This window comes from Bidens hawaiensis, unplaced genomic scaffold (assembly GCF_021521415.1).
Source record: "Bidens hawaiensis isolate Kalapana, Puna unplaced genomic scaffold, B.hawaiensis_p1.1 tig00061441_1, whole genome shotgun sequence".
Classification (NCBI taxonomy): Eukaryota; Viridiplantae; Streptophyta; class Magnoliopsida; order Asterales; family Asteraceae; genus Bidens; species Bidens hawaiensis.
The window spans coordinates 30313-54254 of NW_027506491.1; the positions used below are offsets into that span (position 1 = coordinate 30313).

General features: G+C 33.5%; 2 protein-coding genes and 1 pseudogene across 3 annotated transcripts; 2 read left to right on the top strand and 1 right to left on the bottom strand.

The window, feature by feature from the left end:
- Nucleotides 1-13059: 13059 nt before the first annotated feature.
- Nucleotides 13060-17660, top strand: LOC143617997 (sesquiterpene synthase TPS1-like; annotated as a pseudogene). Its single transcript, XR_013150933.1, has 9 exons — nt 13060-13234; nt 15031-15304; nt 15378-15765; nt 15918-16096; nt 16214-16352; nt 16440-16688; nt 17102-17133; nt 17501-17576; nt 17634-17660. The product of XR_013150933.1 is annotated as a sesquiterpene synthase TPS1-like (transcript).
- A 488-nt stretch (nt 17661-18148) lies between these two features.
- On the top strand, nt 18149-19463 carry LOC143618000 (uncharacterized). Its single transcript, XM_077090361.1, has 3 exons — nt 18149-18693; nt 18789-18942; nt 19106-19463. Exons 1-2 carry the CDS (start codon nt 18502-18504, stop codon nt 18930-18932), a joined length of 336 nt encoding a protein of 111 aa, XP_076946476.1. The 5' UTR covers nt 18149-18501; the 3' UTR covers nt 18933-18942; nt 19106-19463.
- LOC143617998 (protein NRT1/ PTR FAMILY 6.4-like) lies at nt 19375-23174 on the bottom strand. The gene is made up of 4 exons (XM_077090360.1): nt 22986-23174; nt 22579-22902; nt 21349-21890; nt 19375-20414 (listed from the first exon to the last, which is right to left on the bottom strand). The coding sequence occupies exons 1-4, from the start codon at nt 22986-22988 to the stop codon at nt 19508-19510; spliced, it is 1776 nt and encodes a 591-aa protein (XP_076946475.1). The 5' UTR covers nt 22989-23174; the 3' UTR covers nt 19375-19507.
- Between the last annotated feature and the right edge of the window lie 768 nt (nt 23175-23942).

Genomic DNA, 23942 nt, shown 5'->3' on the forward strand with positions numbered 1-23942 from the left:
AACCAAACTTGATATTATTTCGTAGAAAAAAATTATTTCTATATGACCTGTTACTTGAAGATGAGTAGCCTCTAGGAAACCAAGAAAAAACTTGTTCCTTAGGTTTAACTATTTTAGGTTTCTCATTCTTCGGTTTTTGAAATTACTTTGATACATCACAGTAGAAGTTATAAAGGATGAGAGAAAGATGATTTAGGAATGAACTTTTGGGTTACACCGAGATTTGGAAGATAATACTTATGATGTGAAAATCAGATTTGGTCGCTTGAGGATTCCACGTCATGGAGATCTTCAAGACCAAATCCTAGATGAAGCTCATATGTCTAGATACTCGGTTTACAACGAGGTTTCGAAAGGAAAGAATTTGATTACAATGAAGGAAGATATCGATGAAAGTGAAACTCTTTAGTAGAAGTCAAATGAAGTGATTCCATGGTATGTGACAGCCATGGAAGGACATGATACTTTTCCTACACGAGCAAGACCAAACATAAGTGTTACGAAGGTGAAGCCGGCAGTAAAGCAACAAGAGGATGCAAGAAACCAATTACAAAAGCTGGAAAGACATGCAAGGAAGGTGTAGAGATTGTTTATACTTATGTCCACTTGAACTGAATCTTGAAAAGAATGATTAGATAATCGCGTGATCATGGACGTGAATTCCTCTAGAATGATAATGACAGAATGGTATTATAAATGTCCATATGAAGGTCAAAACATGTCGGCAGCTGAGAATGAAAGAAGGTTTAAGTGGTGACTTAAGGAGTTCTCCGACAAGTTATGCAACAGATGTGCTCAAGAATTGCAAGAAGTGCTTTATCTTAAGGAATAGACAAAGGGATTTAAATAAATAATCCTTAACGAGAAACTGGAAAGGTTTCCTTATGTATTGAACGTATTGCAAATTAGTATATTTGCTAAAAGTTGTAATTGGACACAAGGGTCATTCAGTGCTTAGTATTGGGTCGGTAAGTGTAATCTTTCTATTTGAAGGAAAAGAAATAAAATCATGCTTAACGAAATGATGGGGACTTGCTAAGTCTATACAGCGAAGCACATCATCGAGGACTTCATACAAGCTACCTAAGACAGCTAAAACTAATGAATATCACTCGATGATTGTGAGACAAAGGACAAACCGGTAAGATAGGAAGCTAAGTCGGTTCAAGAAAGGATGTGAATACAAGAAGTATTCATTTTACAAGGACTAAGCAGGTTTCGAGGACGAAACATCTTATAAGGTGGGTAGACTTGTAACATCCCAAATTTCGTTTGATATTTTAAAAGTATCGGGGTTTAAATGAAGTATAAAGGATAAATTTAATTATCCAAAGTATGAGGGTGTTAAGTGTCATTAGATGAAAAGTTAAATATGAAACCCTACCATTTTCCTATAAATGTAGTCATAATCTCATTTATAACCATACTAGCCTCCAAACTCATTCTTTACCAAATTCTCATTTTTGAGAGAGCAACCAATAAAGACCCGTCGATTCCCAGAGATCTAATCGTTGGATCAGTCTCAAATATTTAAAGGGTGTTTATAGTATATAAATGAAGATTTACACCAGTCGGATCAGAGTTCGGGAAGTCCAATTTTTATCAAGGAAAACGTAACAGCTAAAAATGAATATTTCCGGCAACTGCTTTGGTTTTCTGGCGAATGTAGTGGCCGTTTCTGGCGACAGAGTGCTGATGGGTATGTAGATCGTGGCGAGACGGTTCCTCGGCCGCTTGAATCACTCAATTACGAGTTCGTTTGATATGGTTTTGGTCTATTCGAGTGATTTCGAACATAAATCTCAAATGTACGTTTTTATTAAAAAAGTTTACTTTTCGTGTACGGATTTTCATGAAAAGTGGTAGGATGATAGAAAGGGTCACAATTATTAATAAAGTAACGAACTTTTGAGTAAACGGGTTAGTTAGTTCGTTTCGGGTAAAACGAGTAATGTTCGGTTTGTGAAAATGACGGTTAAACGAGTCCGTATTGCACGAAACTTGGTAGGATAGTAAATCAGAGCCTAACATGTAGGAAAAAAGATAAACTTGGTGATAAAAGAATTATCAAGTAGGATTCGATTCATGTGAAAAATGCGATTCGATTCGTTTAAAAACGGGATTCGATTCGTTTGAATACTTTATTCGATTCGTTTGAATATTCGATTCGATTCATTTGAGTATTTGATTCGATTCTTGAATACTTGATTTGATTCGTTTGAATATTCGATTCGATTCTCTTGATTATTCTATTTGATTCGTTTGAATACTCGATTCGATTCGTTTGACTATGCAATTCGATTCGTTTGAATACTCGATTCGATTCGTTTGAGTACTCGATTCGTTTGAGTATTCTTTTCGATTCGTTTTAATATTCGACTCGATTCATTTGAATACCCGATTCGATTCGATTGAATATTTGATTCGATTCGATTCATTTGAATAGTCGATTCGATTCGTTTGCTATACTCGATTTGATTCGTTTGGCCTATTCGATTAGACTGGTTTGGCCTTAAGAAAGATTAGCTTGACGACTTGAGTAGTAAGACTGATATGGAAAGTAGTTATGCAACACTTATATTCGTTATACAGTTACCTGTTCTTAGCTGAAGAGGTGTGTTACAATTAATTCAGAAAGGAATGGGACTGAGGTGAGTTTATAGCCCTCTTTCCCTGTTATATTTTTTTGGGCTGTGTGAATACTCTCTGTGTTAAGGTTAATACACTTACTGTATTTATTAAGTGTGTGATATGTGAATGTGTATGTATATAGGAAGGATAGAAGTATATGATTATATATAAATATGCATATAACTAAATGTATGTACAAATTTATGATTGTATGGTTGTATGGAAATGTGTGTATGATTGTATGGTTGTATGAAAAGTAGGACCAGACCCTTATAATATCTGAGTGGATAGAGATCAGACCCTCATACTATCTAAAGGATAGGGACAAGACCCCTATAATATCTTAAAGGATAGGGACCAGACCCTTATAATATCTGACAGGAATGAACCAGACCCTTATAATATTTGAGAGGTTATAGAGCGAAATACTCTTTAAAGCGTAGAGATAGTTATGTATGTATTAGTAAGTTTAAACAAGAAAAAATGAATGTATGTATGTATGTATGTATGTATGAAAGAAAGCTAAGCAACTTAAGTATGTAATATGTATCTTCGGATACATACATGTAAGTATGAGAATGTAATGTATGTTGTCTGATTAACTAGAACTCACGCAGTGTAGCTGAGTTTTTGTATGCATGCATGCAAATAGGTTAAATCAACTAGTTTGAGGAAGACACATGGAATTAGACAGAAGAGGCTGACATCTGAAGAGAAGACATGTTATGATCTTTAAAGACAAGATTTGAATGTTTTGTAATAAGTGGTTGGTGTTTCTATATTCCGCGAAAAATTTTAATTCACTCTGATATTTGGAACTTTGTTTATAAGTAAATCCAACATCCAATATAGGGCACCGGGATTGGGGCCTTTTCCAACGATTTATCATTTTGTCCGACTAAATAATGAAACAAACTAACGTAATAATTAGCAGTCGGATCTGACGGTTCAGTTCATGCTTCTGTTGTATCCAACTGTTTAATTTGTTCGACGAACCATAGATTTTTCAATTCGGATGTTTTTGATTTTGAGTTGTAGAGTAAAAATTAACACTACGGTTGTGTTCTCCTCGAAAAACTTAACGATTTGCACTATTTATTTTCTTGCTTTTGTTGAGAACTAAGAAAGATGGAGATGGAGGTTGGTTATATAGGTTTAGGGGTTGAAAGGTAGAAGATGGTAAATTTTGTCAGACCGTTAAAAATTCCGTCGGATCCGACGGTAACTTTACGAATTCCATCGGATCTATTAATACATTGACATGTGGCGTGATTTTAGAGGTCCAAAAATCCCATCGGATGGTATTAAATTCTGTCAGATCTAATAGAATTTTTAGACTAATTTTGGTTGGTATTGGGATATTTCTAGAAAACATTCGTCAAAATAGGCTCTTTTGAGAAATATCCATACACACACACACATATAGGGGGTGGGTTATAGTAAAAAGAAATAGTTTTTTAGAAAAAGTAAGAATAAATCTAGGCTTTTGAATGTAGAATATAGTGGTTGAGATTGATAATATTCAATATATATACCAAATAGTTTTCTAGGATTTAGGAGTTAGGCTACATAGTTCCCTAAATAGACTCATATAGTTTTCTAACCGTGAATTCGAGTCAAATGCATGAGAAGTCTTCATTTATGAATAAAACAATCTGGTGGCTTGATGGAATGTAAGAAGCAACCAAAGAGCTTTTAAATGTTTCATTTATATATATAAGATTAAGATTCTTAGTTTTATAGTTTTTCTTTTCTTTCATCTTCATTTTTTTTTTGCATGACACATGTATTGTAATTTATTTACATCCTCTTTTGCATTATTCATTTATAGTATTTATACAAGTTTTTTGACTTTTAATTTTATTTATTGTAAGGAAGTTAATAGTAGAGTTATGATTTGATGATAAAAGGGTTTCATAAATAGATGAGATGTTATACTTATGGGTGTTCAAAAGTATCCGAATCTATATCCGTATCTGAAATTTCGGATATCCGAAATCCGGATATACGAAAATTCGGATTCGGATAACATTTTTAGGATTTTTTGGATAGTTCGGATATCCGAACTATACAAAATATTAAATTTAATATTTTTTTAAATTTTAATAAATAAACCTTATACCATCCATAAACCTTATGTAACCCTAATTTTCAAACTTTTTCACAACCGTTCTCTAACTCTACCCTACCTTCCACTATCCAATCATCCTCACTACTACACCACCTTCATCCGCCGCTACATTGTCTATCACCGTAGCTACTCGCCACCTCTGGCACTATCCGTCTGACCCTCAACAGTCACCACGTTTTTCCTTTGGCTTCGTTGTCCTCTTCCGATAAGCCGATAGGTATACTAGATTGTATCACAGATTGTTAAATTTATCCATTATATTTGTTAGATTGGAAAACCTATCGTGTTTAGGTTGTTGGATTGAATGTTGTGACTTGTAAGTTTTTAAAACAGGTTGTTGGATTGTTGGAGTGAATGTTTGGTGACTTGTAATTTTAATTGTTGTTTCTTTCTTTCTTTCTTTCTTTGTTTTTCCAGTTTTTTTTTTCAGATTATCATTTGGATATTGGAAAATTCGGATTCAGATAATGAAATTCACTATTCAAAAGGACCGTATATCCGAAGCTCGGATATTCGCTTTTGAACACCCCTAGTTATACTATACTGGTGGAGTTATGTTTTTTTTCGTGTCTAATATTTATATTTTTTTTGAATTTTAATTTTATTTATTGTAAGAGAGCTAATAATTTAGTTAGAGTTTGATGATGAAATGGTTTCACAAATAAATGAGATGTTATAACGCGTTTAAAAACTATGGGTTTGGTGAGACCTATGACCCGCTTATTATTTTTACTACAAAATTGTTTCTTAATGTAAAGAATATCATTTTCTTTAAAAAAATGTATATTAATTTTAGTATATCTCTAATTTATTGTATTTTCATTTAAAATATTTGGTGAGATTAGTTTTTAATGTAAATAATGAGATGCTATAACGCGTTTAAGGTTATCTGGGTTTTGTGAGACCTATATCTATGAATTCAGGTCAAATGGATGAGAAGTCTTCATTTACAAATAAAATAATATGGTGGCTTGAGAGAATGAAAGCAACTACCAGAAAGCTTTTAAATATTTCGTATATATATATATATATATATATATATATATATATAAGATTAAGATTCTTAGTTCTATAGTTTTTCTTTTATTTTCCTTTTTTCTTTCATTTTCAATTTTTTTTGCACGCAACATGTATTGTAATTTATTTACATCCTCATATGTTGTTTTACATTATTCGTTTATAATATTTATATATGTTTTTTGAATTTCAATTTTATTTATTGTAAGAAAGTTAATAATATACTTAGGATTTGATGATAAAATGGTTTCATAAATAAATGAAATGTTAAACCTCGGGGTGTTCAAAAGTATTCGAATTATCCGATAATCCGTATCCGAAAACTATCCGAAATTTCGGATATCCGGATATCCAAAAATTCGGATTCGGATAACATCTTTTAGGTTTTTCGGATATCTGAACTATTACGAAATATTAAATTTAATATTTTTTAATTTAATATATAAACCTTATACCATCCGTAAACCTTATGTAACCCTAATTTCCAAACTTTTTCACAACTGTTCTCTAACTCTAACACTACCTTCCACTATCCAATCATCCTCACTACCACGCCACCTCCATCCGATGCTACACTGTCCGTCATCGTGACTACTCGCCACCTCCGGCACAATCCGTCTGACCCTTACCCTTACTAGTCACCAAAGCACCACGGTACCACCTTGATAAGCCGATAGGTATGCTAGATTGTATCACAGATTGTTAGATTTATCTATTAGATTTGTTAGATTGGAAAACCTATTGTGTTTAGGTTTCTAGAGTGAATTTTGTGATTTGTAATTTTTTAAAACAGGTTGTTGGATTGTTAAATTGAATGTTTGGTGACTTGTAATTTTAATGTGAAAACATGTTGTTTGTTTGTTTTTCCAGATTTTTTTTCTATTTTTCATATTTTCTTTCGGATTCGGATAGTGAAATTCACTATCCGAAAGGTCCGGATATCCGAAACTTATCCGGTTTTGAACACCCATATTTATACCAGTTTAAAAGCTTTTTTTGTAAGGCCCTGTTACCGGTGCCTCACTTTTGACGTTGGATTTACTCATAAACAAAGTTCTAAATATCATAGTTAATTAAAACTTTCGCGGAATAATACAAACTGTCAACCATCCATTACAAACATCCATAACTTGCCTTTTAAAAACATAACATAAAACATAGTATCAAAACATCACGACAAATATTCAGATGTCAGCCTCTTCAGTATTGCCATGTGTCTCCCTCAAGCCAGTTGTCTCAGTCGATTAGCCTGCGTGCATACTAAAAGTCAGCTACGCTGAGTGAGTTCTAGTTAATCAGGCATCGAACAATACATTCACATGTTTACATATGCACTCAGCGTTCTAGTTAATCAGGCATCGAACAATACATTCACATGTTTACATATGCACCCGAAGGTACATACCTTCCTATTATCTTACATACTTACGTGCTTTCATTCTTTCTTTCATATTAACATACATACTTTCATTCATACACATACATTTTAAAGAGCCTTCCGCCCTATAACCTTCGCCGATATTATTAGGGTCGGTTTCCTACATTCGCCGACATTATTAGGGTCGGTTCCCTACATTCCCCGACATTATTAGGGTCGGTTCCCTACATTCGCCGACATTATTAGGGTCGGTTCCCTTTCTAACCATACTTACCTTTCATATTATATATTCATCACGTACTTTCATAGATACATATTTCATACTTGGCATACTACATATTACATTTCTTGTCGATACGTGCAATATCCGAAGATCGTTCACGCACCGACAAGCATTCATTCATAACGTTCCAACATACCAACACATCAATCATTATAGCATACGCTTACCAATTAAGGTAAGCGTATTAACGTTCACATTGAGTATGCACACAGCCCCGAAAACATAACAAGGAAGTGGGGCTAGAAACTCACCTGAACTCGGTTACTTCTTCTGCTAATGGTTATTCCTCTCTTGAGCTGTGCGCGACTATCTGTTTAATAGTTGAGATGTTAAACACTACTCTAGCCATTCTCATTGCAACTTAGTTAATCTTACACGTCTAAGTCGGTTTTACTTCATTGAATCATCACCGGTTAGTTAATCGTTACTTGCTAACCTTTAAAGGTATCTTTCACCATTTATCAAAGTCCAAGGGCTATTATGTATTTATATCATTCTTTTCTAAGTCCAGGGACCTTTCTGTCGTTCTTTCAAACTTCTAATTCGTTATTCAGAATATAGCGAACTGGGTGAGTAACGAATCACCTGATTCGTTATCTGATTCGCTATCTTACATTATCTGATTCGTTATCCTAGTCTTTAACGAATGGCCACATAAAAAATTGGCCTTTATAATGAATTAACCCTTATAGCGAACTGGACTCTTTATAACGAACTGATCTTTTATAACGAACTGGCTTTAACGAATTGAAGCTAGTTCGTTGTTCTTCCTTAACGAATCATCATAACGAATTATTTAACGAATCGGAGCTAGTTCGCCATTCCTTCATTAACGAATTAGTTCACGAATTAAGGCTAGTCCGTTAACGAATTACCTTTAATTCGTTAGTTTCACATAACGAATTAGGATTAGGGTTTTAATATTCTTTTTATCCTTGTATACGCTTTTCCGGCGCCGTCTTTCCGGCGCCGTCATCGCCGGAAAACCGGGATCTTACCCCATTTACCCGTTTTTCATACAAAACAACTTATTTAGGTTAAATTTTACATCTTTCTCACATAATAGGGTCCGATTTACTATCCTACAAAGTTTCATGCAAAACCGACTTCGTTTACCCGTCATTTTCATAAACCGAACACTACTCGTTTTACCTGAAACGAACCAACTAACCCGTTTACTATCAAGTTCATTACTTTATCAAAAATCATGACCCGATCTATCATCCTACCAATTTTCATGTAAATCCGTTCATGAAAAGTAAGCATTTTTAACAAAAACGTACCTTAGAGGTTTTTGTATGAAATCACTCGAGATGCTCAAAACCATATCAAACGAACTCCGATTTGAGTGATTCAAGCGGCCACCGAACCGTCTCGTCCCGATCTACAAACCCATCAGCTCACCTTCGCCGGAAACCGCCTCTACAGTCGCCGGAACACCTGAACGGTTTCTGGAATCTTTACTTTTGAGCTGCTATGGTTTTGCTAATAAACATCGGTCCTCCCGACCTCTGATCGAAGAAATCTTCATTTATATACCATGAACACTCAGTTAAAATTTGAGACTGATCCGACGGCTAGATCTCCGGGAATCTTTGTGTCTTTGTGGGTGGTTTTCTCAAAAACGGGAATTGGGTTAAGTGTGTGTTTTGATGGTGTAGGCTATGGTGTGGAGATGTATGAAAATGGAAATGATTAGGGTTTTAAGGGGTATTTATACTCCCTTAAGCCCATGAACCTTAGGCCCATCTTTCCTTTTTGGTCCATAATTAATTACATCTAACTAGCCTACTTATCATTCCATCTTTATTATTTTACTATTTTTTTCTATTAACTCAAGTAAACTTTTCCATCTTAAATAAATAATATATTAATTATTTATTCATAGAAATTTCGGGATGTTACATTTTTGGGTTTAGCGAGACCATGACCCGCTTATTTATTTTCTAATTATAAAATTGTTTCTTATTTATAAATAATATGTATATTTTTAAAATGAATATTAATTTTTAGCATATCCTTATTTTATATGATTTTCATATCAAATATTTGATAAAATTAATTTTTAATATATGAGATGTTATAACCCGTTTAAGGGCTGTCTGGGTTTGGTGAGACTCATACTCATGAATTCAGGTCAAATACATGAGAAACCTTCACTTAAGAATAAAGCAATATGGTAGCTTGGGCATAATTTAGGGAGCTTTCGTTTATATATATATATATATATATATATATATATATGTGATTGATTTCTTTTGAGAAACATTTTTAAGTTTTAAGAACTCGAAAGAACTCAACGTAACAATTTGTTTTTTTTTTTGAGTTTTTTTTTACACATATGTAATATGTAAGTGTAAGTAACGTAAAAAAAATTACAGTATTTTTATACACAACGAACCGACTTTTTACATATGTGTAACTAACATTTAAACTTGTGTAACCATCAAAAATCTTTGTTTTCTCTCCCGATTCATTTTTTAATCAAATTTAATCTCAACAACATATTCAATATTTATTTAATTGATCGTGTGGTCCATATAGTTCATAAAGTATTTATAACTTATCAAGTTCTCAAAAGATTATTCCCCTGTATCTATAATATATAAACGAAGACATAAAAATCCTACGTGTTGCAATGTGGTCGCTCCCCCTTTTTTTGGAGTCACCAGATTTGCTTGAATTTTAAATGGATGCTTCACATGCATTTTACCCGAATTCATGGGTATGGGTCTTACCAAACCCAGATATTTCTTAAACGGGTTATAACATCTCATTAAATTAAAAATTATTCTCACCAAATTATTGATGTAAAAATCCAATACAATAGGATATAATAAAATTAATATCTTATTTATTTTAAAAAAGATATATATATTTTTTAAATTAAAAAAAATTGATAGTAAAAAAAATAAACGGGTCTTGAGTTTCATCAAACCATAAGTATATTATTAATTTTCATAAATACTATTTATAATTAAAAAACCAATTTTATAGTAAAAAAAAATAAACGGTTCTTGAGTCTCATCAAAACCATATAGCTTTTAGACCGGGTTATAACATCTCATTTATTTGTGAAACAATTTATTATCAAACCATAATTATATTATTAATTTTCATACAATAAAATAAATAAATTCAAAAAATAAATAAATATTAGAACAAACAATATAAAACAACCCCCGTAATACGGGGGATAAAACATGTAAAAATCTATATAAAATATTTATTTAGGAAATCTAATGCGTACAAACCTATAAGAGGGGAAGAGGCACCCATATGGGTAGGGTGTATGGCTTACAAACCACATGGCAACACCACCCCATCCCATGTGGGTAAGATGCATGACTTCATTTCATGGCAAAGGTTTGTCACACAACATTGATTCATTATTGGCCATTAAAAATTAAAATAAATTAATGAAGTTTTAGGGTACTTGTGGGTAGATGTTGTTCGTAAGTTTGTGGTTTTTGGGTAGTTAATGGTAGAAATGAGGTGGCACTACATTATTGATTAATGCATGGGTAATACCCATGAGTGCCCCTTCCCCTCTAATATAAGTGTAGGTTGGCGAAGAACTTTTATTCCACGCCAACTTGCTTCGATAATTCTAAAAACACTTGCTGGAGGAATTAGGGATGAACAAATGGTATTGGGTATTTTCGATACATCACTTTTTGAGGTTTTGGGATCGTTATAGTATGATACTGATATTTTTGCCTAATGTACCGGTTCCGGTATCTATTTTTGGCAATTGTCGGTGTCAGTTTTTTTCGATAACAATACTCAATATTTGTAAGCAAAATATAGAACACAAAGCAGAAGCAAACAATGTCATTGAACCGGAAGCAACCGTCGTCGTCGAACCAGAATAAGAAACTTTGGTCGTTGAGTGAGAATCAGATGGCGATTGGGATTCTTTAGAGTTGTCTTAACGTGATTTTGGTGCTAGAAAGAAAAAGGCAATGGGGTTCTTTAGAGTTGTCTTAACGTGATTTTGATATATGAAGGGAAATATGTAATTAAATTAAAGAATATAAAATATTAATTCAGGAAATCTAATAGAAACTTATGATATAACTGTAGGTTAAGGGAATATATTCAGTGAAGAACTGATGTTCAAAAATCTATTTAGCATTTAAATACATTTTCTTTTTCTACTCTTTTTAAAAGAATTAGTACGTTTCTGGAGTCTAATAAAAACGTACATTTAGCCTAACTCATCTTGCGTGTTGCCACACGTACCCCTCGATCTCCACAGAATTTTTACTAAATGTACCCTTCTCTTAACTTATCAAATCAATTATCATTTACTTTTAACATTATTTATATACATATTAGTCCCTTCAACACTTATTTCACTTAATAATCTCCACTAATTATATCAAATTATTAACTATTTGTTATTAATCTCCACTAATTACATCTTCCATTAATTATATCATTGTACATATTATTAATATTTTTCTATTTTTAACAATATTGATATTAGGGTCTGTCTCATATACACATATATATATATAGTTTTATAAATATAACAATACACTAACACTTATAATAATAAATATATTATTATTATGATCAAGGACAATAACACGAAAAGAAAGAGGAAATAAAAGCTTTATAGGTTTTTAATTTAATATTTAAAGAGATACCATAAAATGAAGACAAAAAAAATATTAAAGGGAAATATAATGTCAAATAAAATTGTTTAAGAAAGTAAAAGTTAGAGGAAGATGTATGCCAAGTAAACAAGTGAGCGCAATTAACCTAACAAATCCTTAAATCATTTGATACTTCATAGAAAGTGACAGTGTGATTCAAGAAGGCGTATTTTTGGATTCAATAATAAAATATTATAGAAAACCCTATTTATGTATTTAATAATTAATGTTTTAAAAACCAGTCTTTTACTTGTATCGGATTAGGCTAAAAAATAGTACAGCCGGTTGAACCAGGTTATACCGGAAGGTTGAACCGGTTGAATAGTTTTTTTTATAATTTCCTATAAATTCAAATTCAACTCCAAAATTAACCCGAAAAGTAATTGCTTCCATAACAAAAAATAATTCAAAAGTTAATATATATTAAAAAATTAATACAAAAGCACTCAATTTTAAAAAATTGTCTAAAAGTTTAAACGTTTGAATGTTAATTGTTAGGTTAAAAGTAATTTTGGAAAAATATGAGCCGCAATTATCAAATGTATGTATAATAAAGTGGTCCAGATACAATAAAAAGACTTGTTATTCCACATCTTTTGCTTCGTTTCTTCCAAAACTAAGAGGTACAACTTGCTTAGTTTTTTGCCAAAAGTAAGAGGCGCACATACTTGCAGGAGGAATTAAAGATAAACAAATGGTATCGGGTACTTCTGCCGCATACATTTTAAGGTTTCGGGATCGGTACAACGAAGTATTGATTTTTTGCCTTCGGGGTATACGTATAGTGCCGGACATTTTCATTATCGGTACCAGTACCCATTTTTGGCAATTTTCGCAGTTGGTATTTTCGGCAAAGGTATCGGTACCGATATCAAGCCCACCCCAACAGAAACTTATTATCACTCTATTTAACTTTTAGATTTTTTCTTTTTGTGTTTCAGCCTTTAGGTTTGATGTCTTGAGGCTTTTTCTCCACCACCCCTCTATAAATACCTATTCAAATGTAGATCATCATCAGAGAAAAATTGAATAACTTCTCAAACATGGAAGTTAAACAGACAGCGGTTGTTCGCTCCGTTACAAACCTTCATCCAAGTATCTGGGGAGATCAGTTTCTTGTCTATGATGAGGTATGACACTACAACAAAGTTATGGTTTCATAGAATAATGAAAACCTATAATGTTACATGTTATTAATTAACATTTTAGTGTAATACAAAGAAAAGTTATCAAATAATATAATGTAATTATGATAATTGTATAACACTTTACTGTATATATAACGTATGCTCTCTAGTTTGTTTTCATATATGCTACTGAGTATTGACTAATAAGAATTGAAAAACTGATAACAAGAAACACATAACCTTAACACGCCTTTTATATATTGACAAATAATTTAAGAAACAACAAACCTAGGATTAAGTAAAATCTAAAAATAATAAACTAACTATTAGTCCTTAACTTTGCATATCCTCCAAATTACCCCTTAAGATCTTTTGTACCACTCTTTTAATGTTGCAATTTATCACTTTCTATGCGAAAACGTCGGCCACGATGCGATATTTATGTGGATACGTTCGACCACATGGTCATCTTAAATACTTGATACGTAGTACTCTTAGGTGAAAATGCTGGCCAAATTTTTTTTTTCCGACGAACCCCCCAGCAATGAAACAAATGTTCTGGTGGATCGAGTTTACAATTTTATTTTTTATAAAATATTTAATCTGATTTAATAATAGGAAGAGGAGACTTATTTATTTAACTGTTTTAATAAGAAGAAGTTGAATAAAAAATAAATAAAATAATAAAATTTGCTTGAACAGACATAAATTTGTTTTTGTTATGGTTAGTTCGTTTTATTATTTATACCTTTCATGAAAAGAGAGAAAAATGAAAATAAACATTCGTGAATTTTTGTACACACAGTGGACTAAAAAAACAACAATTTCTGATGTTCAAGACTTGAACTGACAGTTCTGTTAAACTTATGCCTGCTACCAAAAAAATATAAATTATTCAAATTTAATGATTGAAGTAAGTTCTTACATGACCAGTGCATAAACTCAGGGGTCGTTAACTCGTTAAGGGGTATAGAATAAAGCAATGGATTGTATGACTCACTTCTTTTAGGCGCCCACATTTTAAAAAGTAACAAACTGTATGTATGTAATTTTGGTTTTGAAATTGTTTGTCGATAGAGTTTGTGGTCTATAATTATACGGGACTTAGAAGACATAGGAGTCACATGATCTAAAGCAATTGTTATTATGAAAAGGGATCCAATTATATTATGTGTTCTGGGCATTCAAAAAGATTTGAGACGACCAAGCATAAACTCTACTAATTTATGTTTGGATCTTAGTTAGAGTAAGAACATGTTTGGGATATAGTTTGATAACACTTTATTGACTTTTCAAAAAGCCAATAATTTAAATTCTGTTTGGCAATCACAAAAATTTCTTTTAATTTAGCCTTTTAAAAGTGTTAAAAAACAGTTTTTTAAAAGCCTCAAATCCAAGCTTTTTAAAATGGTTTTTTGATCAAAAAGCCAATAATTAAGGCAATTCGCGGTTTACAAACTCAATCCCAAACATGCTCTAAACACCCGCACAATCAAAATGCAAAAATATAAATAAACACAAGACACGAGGATTTACGTTGTCGTTCTAAACTGACCTGCATCCATATGTTGGAACCAAGAATTTATTATTGCCTTCCAACTCTCATGATGAGAGCATACAAGTACAAGGATTACAATATATATCGAATAATCTAGGGGTTCTAGCTTAGGAAACTAGAAAACATAAACAACCGGAGTATAGATATATAAGGTCAGCTCAAAATCTTCCATGTCTTCTATCTTTATTAAACTCAGTAGTAAGTCTTCAAATAAACCGACTTGTTTGTATGTATGGTTTAGCAAGAAGATGATGCTGCAATAGAGCCAATAATCCAGACTCTGAAAGAAGAAGTGAAGGAGAAAATACAGATAGCCTTGGATGATCCGAGCAAACATACTGACTTGTTGAAACTAGTCAATGATATCCAACGCCTTGGCATTGGCTACTGTTTTGAACAAGAGATTGAGCTAGCCTTGGGCCATATTTACACTCTATATGGTGATGATTGGAAAGGTGGTAGTGAATCACTTTGGTTTCGACTCCTTCGACAACAAGGGTTTTATATTTCATGTGGTTAGTGAATAGATGTTCAATTTGTTAATCATAATACAAATGATTTTAACATTTTTTATATTAATAAAATCAGATATCTTCAACAAATATAAGGACAATGAGGGAACTTTTAAGGAATCTTTAACTAGTGATATCAATGGTATGCTTGAGTTATATGAGGCAACCTATATGCGGGTGCGAGGCGAGGCAGTTCTAGATAACGCTCTTCTTTTTTCAAAAAGCCGACTTGAAAAAATAACAAATGATCCTATTCGGTGGAATTGTAGCCTCACTCTTTCAAAGCACATAAAGGAAGCACTAGAGCGGCCTATATGGAAAAGGTTGCCAAGACTAGATGCGTTACGGTACATACCATTCTATGAACAAAAAGATTCACATGATAAATCCTTACTAAGACTCGCAAAGTTGGATTTTAACCGGCTTCAATCTCTACATAAAAGGGAGCTTAGCCAACTTTCTAAGTAAGTTTATTTGTTCCTTCGTAGTACATCGTAAGACAACCTTACATCACCATGCTACACTTTACGACGTCATACGACACCTTTCATTTTATTACTAAAGATTTGAAATGCTGCTCATTTTTTTGTGGTGTTTGTGTTATAAATTATTGTAGATGGTGGAAAGATTTTGAGCCTACAAAGAACCTACATTTTGTAAGAGACCGATTGGTTGAACCTCAATATTCTCGTTCTAGGATTTTCTTAACAAAAGTGATAAAAATGGCAACAGTTTTAGATGACACTTATGATAATTATGGTACTTATGAAAGATTTTCACAGAAGCAATTCAAAGGTATGTAAACACATACCTACACCAACAATATGCACTTAGTGGCAAACATGTATAATATCCGGACTTAAAATCAAAATAGTTTATCAAAATTATTGTTTACGCGTACATTAATTATAGGTGGTCACTTACCTGCATCGATGCACTTCCCGATTACATGAAGATGATAAACAAAATGCTCTTGGATACTTATGGTGAAATTCAGGAAATCATGGCAAGTGAAGGAAAGGCATATCAAGTGGACTATGCGAAACAGGCGGTTAGTTTTAGTTTCTTTATGTTTGTAATGTTTTTTGTATACAAATATTGTTAGAACTGAAGTAAATGTGTCATTTCTCTTATGTAGATGAAAGACTTGAGTAGAAATTACATGACTGAAGCAAAATGGTTGAATGAGGGATACGTACCAACGCTAGAGGAGCATGAATCGGTTTCAATTGAAACGGGCGGCTACAAAATGCTTGCAACGTCATGTTTTATGAGCATGGGTGAGACAGCCACAGAAGAAGCTTTCAAATGGGCTCTTAAATTCCCCCCTCTTGTAGTAGCCGTATCTGTTATTAGTAGGATTATTGATGATATTATCGGGTACAAGGTGCATATTTTGTATTGCACGCGTAACTAATTAATTTAAAATATAATTAAAATACACTTTAGCAATATACTTATCATACACTGTTAATACAAAGTCATTGTACAACATAGTCTACAATTAATAAATAATAAACAACTAGTTGATTAACTGAGATTATTTGTTGTTGTTTTGTTTGAAACAACACTAATTTTCTAATAACGTAACATATAAACAAAAAAACTCCGTGAGTGGATTTTGAGGGTTTATTATCAAGTATTATGATAGTTTCATTTCATTTCTAGGTTATTAATTTCAACTTCGTAAGCTAGGTATTCGATTATTTCATTACGCACACCAACTGTTTGTGAAAATACGCATGAAGAAGTTGTAATTTAAAACTATCATTGATTATTAAGCTTATATTATGAGATTAGGTTATTGCAATATGCACAGTTGCACACCAACTGTTTGTGAAAATTTAGAGAGATGAATGCTTACAGGAACGAATGAAATTGCCATTGAATCGGTTGTTGTGCATCCGGATTTAGGTTCTACGGTTAGTTTAATAGTTTTCGCTGTTGTTGTTTCATAGTTAGGTTTTAGGTTAGGAATTATTTGGTTATCGCATCGTGCACGCCAACTGTTTGTGAAGATACAGGACTGAAATTGCAGTTAATCACTTTGAGTCGGCTATTGTTTATTTAGATTTCGGTTCTGTAGTTGAATTACCTCTGTTCTCATTTCATAATTAGGTTTTAGGTTAAGTATTATATCTTTGTAAGCTACTTATTTGGTTATCACATTATGCACACCAACTGTTTGTGAATATACAGGACTGAAATTGCAGTTAATCACTTTGAATCGGCTATTGTTTATCCAGATTTCGGTTCTGCAGTTGAATTACCTCTGGTTTTGTTTTATAATTAGGTTTTGTTAACTGTCATAATTGTTTCATTTTATTTCTAGGTTATTAATTTCATCTTCGTAAGCTAGATATTCGATTATTGCAACATGCACGCCAACTGTTTTTAAAAATTCTAAGCGATTAATGCTACAGGAATCAAATTGTCAAAATTGTAATTGAAACTGTCATTGATTAAGCTTATGTTGTCTGATTTAACTAGGGTGTAAACGAGCTGAGCTTACGCTCGTTTTGGATTACAAGAGCTTTAGCTCGGCTCGTGAGTTTTTTTGTCAAGCTCGGTCTTGGCTCGATTATTGTTGATTATTTATTAATTAATTTATATACGTTTTTAATTATTTTTATATATCTTGAGAAAGACCTTAAACGAGCCTGAGCTCGGTTCGAACTCGGCTTTGCAGTGTGCGCTTAATACATAGAATTCCAAAAGAGCTAAAACTAAAAGGTACACAAGGCTCGACGAGCCTAAACGAGCTTCCTAAACAAAGCTCGAGCTCGGGTTGATAACTAAACCAGCTTTATATGAGGCTTAGGCTCGCCGGATCGGCTCGAGCTAGAAAAAACTTGGCTTGTTTCCAGCTTTTTATTGATCGAGCTCAAGTAGCTCGCGAGCGGCTTTTATAATTATATGCATTGAATCGGTTATTTTTTGTCCAGATTTCAGTTCTAGAGTTGAAATTCCTCTGTTCTTGTTTCACAGTTAGATATTCATCTTTTTAAACTAGTTATTTGATTATTGCATTATGCACGTTAGCCTTTTGTTAAAAACTTAAAATTCATAGAGATGAATGCTGCAGGAGTGAAATTACGAAATTGGAATTAATTACATTGAATTTAATGCAAGGGACGACAAATTGAAAATGTCACTGATTAAGCTTTTTTATTCAATTTAAGGTATCAAAAGACGGAGATATGAGCGCTTTCAAGGCTTACAAAGCTTGTGTCCCAATAGCATGGAGCCCCAATCTTTACATAACTCTGGTTAGGGGAATCCCAGGAACCAGAAGACTTCACAGGCGCACATTAGAAGCATTGCGTTTAGGAAAGTGTAACAGGACTGTTATGAGATGGAATACTCCTACTGTTCGAGGAATGCTTCAACAGGTCCTTAATTTGTGCATTTGGATTATTGTATTAGGTTGTTTCGTTAGGTTTAGTGGATTGAGATTAGTGATTTGAATTATTATGTTTTTGCTTAGGTTAAAAGATTGGTTGTTATTGAGACTGAAGAAATGTTTAAGGCACGGAAAGAGAAAGAAGCAAAGCATCGTGCCATTCATTCACCTTTGGTTGTGAGTCATGTTCTGCCCCCTGCAAGTGAGCTGGCTCAGCAGGCTGCTTAATAGATTTGGTGTAAGTGACTTTTCATGATTAGCTGTTTTTATTACAATTAAGATAGTTTGTATTTTACATATTCTTGCTAGTCGTTATATTTACGGGTCGAGTCCTATATTTTTGAGTAAATTTTGTGTTTTATTGTTCTTGTTTATACTTATATCTTTATTAATCAATTTAGGGCTTCTTTTCGACATTTAAGGGCGTATTAAAGCTGATGTGGCAACGGAATATCTGGTTCTTCTGATTTCTGTGGTGGATATGGTTTGCTGTCTATCCTATTTAGTTGAGGTATGCATATTTCATAATATGGATAAACACCATCTTGTTTTTATCCTTTTTGTAGACATTCTGAAACTTGAATATTATCCCATTTACATGTTTTTGTGGTCACCAAATTCTGCCTTAGGAGATAGATTATGCATTAAATAGGTGATGATAAACTAGTGATGAATTAAAGATACCCTAAGGCACACAAATATGTTGCATTCGTATAATGAATTACAAAAGTCTATCAATATTTTACAAAAATAATATCAAATATCAAATATCTAAATACCAAACTATAAAATAAATATATCCACTAAGCTTCTTCCTTACCTTCAATGGCTGCCTTCTTCACCTCAATATCATCAACCATCTCAATATTAACTACATTCCAATTTTCACTATCTTTCTTTTCACTATCATTACTTCCAATATAGTTTTGCACTTTATACCTGTGTCTAGATGCCAAAACCAAAAACGCCAAAAAATTAACGACTCCCAGAATCGCAAGCAGCCAATAGAAATTCTCCAGTTTACCCTTATTCAAATTATTCGTTAACCAACTCCCGTCGGTTGCCATGTCAGTTATCGACACCAACACGCTACTCATAAAATAACCCATCGCCAAAGTACTCAAAAACAAACCCGTACTCATTGACTTCATTCTTTCGGGTGCTTCTCGGATGAAAAACTCGAGCTGACCGACATAAGCAAACGCTTCACCCGCACCAACCAAAAAGAATTGTGGGACCAACCAAAAAGCCGCAATATCTGTCTTTTCTTTCACATGCATTTCACGTCTTCGTTTCTCAACAATAGCTGAAGCAACCATTCCGAAAACTGAAAGAACGAGCCCGATTCCAATTCGTTGTAAGCTTCTAAGCCCTTTCGGGTCACGGGTTATCTTCCGGGCTAACCGGACAATGACACGTTCGTTAAGAGATGTAAATAGGAGAATGGATATGAATAGGAAAACCGAAAACGAGCCTGCGGGTATTTCAAAGCCTGCAACTTTTCGGTTCATGAGTGTCGCTTGCTCGATGGTGAATGTGTTCATTTGCGAGTAGACTGTCCAGAAGAGGATGCACGTTGACCAAATCGGGATTAAACTTATGACCATTTTGACTTCTTCGACTTGTGTTACACTTGAAACTATCCATGGGTTGTTTCTGTTTTCATCTGAGTTTGCATAATCATGTAGTATTGCAGCTTTGTCTAGAGACCTGTAGCACCAATTATATACAAAAATAAATGTTAGTTATTACTTATTAGTTTGTTGGTTTCAATGACATAGTACAAAATAATGAAATTTCTAGAATCACATTGACTTTTGTTAATTTGCATTTTAGTTCCTAGATTTTATTACTACTTAGGCTGTAAAGTAGGGGTGCAAACTCGGGCCCGAGCTCGACTCGTTTCCAGCTCTTTTCCTATAGTCTGAGGCTAGCTCACGAGTCATTGTTTTCAAGCTTGATCTTGGCTCGGGCTCTCGTTTATTAGTTATTATTATTATTATTATTATTATTTATTAGTTAGTTATGTACATTTTTTAATTATTTTTATATATAAGATAATATATATTATTTAGTTATTTTTATAATAATTCTATGTATAATAAATGTTATTACATAAATATATATGTTTAATTCATTAAATAAAAATTATATAATGCTCGTTTATTAAACAAACTTATCTTAAGTCTCACGCTTGGACTCGAGCTCGTTTAAGTTCGGCTCGATTCGAGCTTTTAATGAGTCTATTTTGAGTAGCTCACGAGCCCAGCTTGGCTCGTTTACACCCCTGCTGTAAACGGGCTGACCCACTCAACATCGGCTTCAAGCAATGTTTAAACATGCTCAAGCTTGAATCGGAGATCATTAATAAACGAGCCTGAGCCTCGTATACCAAACTTGACTAAGCTCATGAGCCAAGTATCATTTATATAGTATTTAACTTTTTATTACTGTTTGTATTTTATATAACAAAAATATAATACATTAGTAAGTATTTTAGTGTATAAAATATTGATAAAAATAACTAAAATGTTTACGCGTTCTTCTTTGTTACCAGGCTAAGCCTCGTACATGAAAATGTATGTATGTGTACAACGTAAACACGTATTATAAACTAGAAAGGTAATTATACATCTATACGTACCTGAATTTAGTCGTGTGTGGAACTTTTGAGTTGGTATATCCGTTCAATAACCCCGGGTTTGCAGGGTACGGATGACTCCTATTCTTTATAGCCAGAAACACTACTCTCCATATAACTGTTAACGGGCTTCCTTGTGGTTTCTTAAACCGATATAAAGTGGTCCCACACACCAACACAATAACCGCAATAATCATAGTACCCGCCGATATCCCATACCCCCATCCTCTGCCCACATTATCTTGTATGTACACCAAAACCGTCACTGCAAACAGAGACCCGAGACTGATGCAAAAGTAAAACCGGTTGAAAAAGTAGACCATTGCCTTTTCTTCCTTCGGGTCTGATGTATCAAACTGGTCTGACCCGAAACCTGAAACATTTGACTTGATGCCACCACCACCTAATGCGATGGTGTAAAGAGCCACGTAAAGCAGCGTGAGTTGACTCCCGCTAGCTTCTATGCATTGTTGTCTTCTCGGGTGGTCACAATGTGGTGGTTTCATGCTCGGGAGTGTTGTTGCTAGGGTCAATAGTGTCACACCCTGTTTTATCAATTAAAAGTTAGGGTTACATTTTATTTCTAATGTTGTAAAGTTAATTGCATGGTGTAAAAATATATCATGTTGTTGATTTGGCTAAAGAAAATTAAACTGGATACAATACTAGTCTGTTGGTCAGGCCCGTAACCGAACTATGCACCCTACTTGTTCATTGGTTAGACCAGTCGTACCACTCAAAAACCGAATGATGTCATAATATGTTTTTTAGCAATATTTCAAAAAATTTACTTAACCGGTTCACCAGTTTAACCGCCACTTAAAAAGCTGTTAGCACATCCACCGGTTGTCAAAAGGCAGCGGGTCCAACCAGCGACGGTTCAACTCATACCAAACAAACCGGTCTACGGTCTAGGTTTAATAACATTGCTAAAAATGTCATTTTTAGTTTAATACATCTCGTGTATAAATATTTTTAAAGCTGTATTTTGTCTTATTTAAATTTAAGTATGGTTTATCATTTTATGTTCATAAAGTTTATGTCACTTAAACGGCAATAATATGATTGTTATAGCAAAAAGAATTAGTTGGCCACCCAAATTATTATGCAAATGTTGTTGCACCATGCAATTAACCCTTTCTATAACTATTATTCAAAAAGCAAAGTTAAAAAGACAACCTAATTCCCCCCAAACATACCTAAATCGAGGCAAAGAGATGTGATACTACTTACCACAGCACATATGGTTGCAAAGATTGCAATGGTCAAGTACCGACCGAGTTTAGCATCTGCCAAGAATCCTCCAAACAAAGCTAGAATATTGAGAGCTCCCATGAAATTCGTGACCGTGTTTGCTGACTTTGACGATGAAAGATGCAAAACTCCAACCAAATACGTCACAAGATTCATCGATATCCCCATCACACATATTCTCTCTGAAAGCTCGGTCCCTAATATGAGCCCGGCAGCAAGCCACCCACCCGTCTTCGAGTTGTCAACGGGGTTTCCTTTATAATCAACTGCGTCATCTTTATCCGTTTTGGAAACAGCCAAAACCTGTTAACACATAAGTTTAGAATCAAAATATTAATAATTATAATATGGTATGATGAGAGGAAGTTGTTGAAGAGAAGCATTACCATTTTGGGTGTGTGTGTGTGTGTTTTGTGGTGTGTTTATGTGTGTGTTGAGGGTTCAGAGATAAATGTAATTGGTTCCAAGAATATCTGTAATATAGAGGAAATTTGTAGGACAAAAGTAAAAGAAGGTTGGGAGAAAGTAAGATAATTGATACAAGATTTTATCAAAAGGGATCCTTTTTGCATGCTTAACAAGTATGGCTAAAGACGTCCTTTATGTTTTATTGTTTTTTCGGTGGATGTCCTTTATCAAAAGACTTGGCTGAAAACATCCTTTACATGAGGGTATTTTGGTCATTTACTCTTGAAAATTAATCATCTTTAGGTCAGTGAATATGGTTCAGAGTTAATATTATTTTAATTTGCAATAGTAAAATGACCAAAATACCCCCATTTGCAGGGCACACGACCATGTTTAACGAAAAAAGTTAACTGGGTTAGGGTTGAAGGACATAATGTGATAGAGTTTTTTAAATGTAAAGAATGTTTTCTGTCATAAGTTTTGCTAAAGTACGTCCACTAAAAAAACGATTAAACATAAAGGACGTCTTTTACAATTTTGTCTATCTTGAAAGGTGTTGGTTTCGGGTTCGGTTCTCTTGGTATTTAACGTTTAAAAATGCGTTATTAACACGTGTTGTCGGTTTGCTGGCTAGGATGTCATGTGAAGTAAGTGGTGGTGAATTTTAGTTGATAAGTGGATGGATTTGGATTGATTTGTGGTTTATCATACTTTCTTGTGGACTATGATGGTTGAAGTTTATATGTGGTGTTGCTAGTTACACCTATTGAGAGTTGGGGTGTTTTGGACACATGCTACATTGCAAATTTTGATCCAATCTCTGTGACTGGGACCAGCCAACAAAAATACCTTGCACCTCTGGATTTTTGACATTTTGCATATTGAAAATGTGGGTTCATGTGATGATTGTACTCTTTTGATTATATTCTTGCTTG

Coding starts and splice junctions, on each gene's coding strand:
- LOC143618000 (XM_077090361.1), top strand. CDS start 18,502: ATGAGCGCTTTCAAGGCTTACAAAGCTTGTGTCCCAATAGCATGGAGC. Junction 18,694..18,788: donor TTCGAGGAATGCTTCAACAG/GTCCTTAATTTG, acceptor GTTTTTGCTTAG/GTTAAAAGATTGGTTGTTAT.
- LOC143617998 (XM_077090360.1), bottom strand. Junction 21,891..22,578: donor TTGCAACCATATGTGCTGTG/GTAAGTAGTATC, acceptor TTGATAAAACAG/GGTGTGACACTATTGACCCT. Junction 20,415..21,348: donor CCACACACGACTAAATTCAG/GTACGTATAGAT, acceptor TTGGTGCTACAG/GTCTCTAGACAAAGCTGCAA.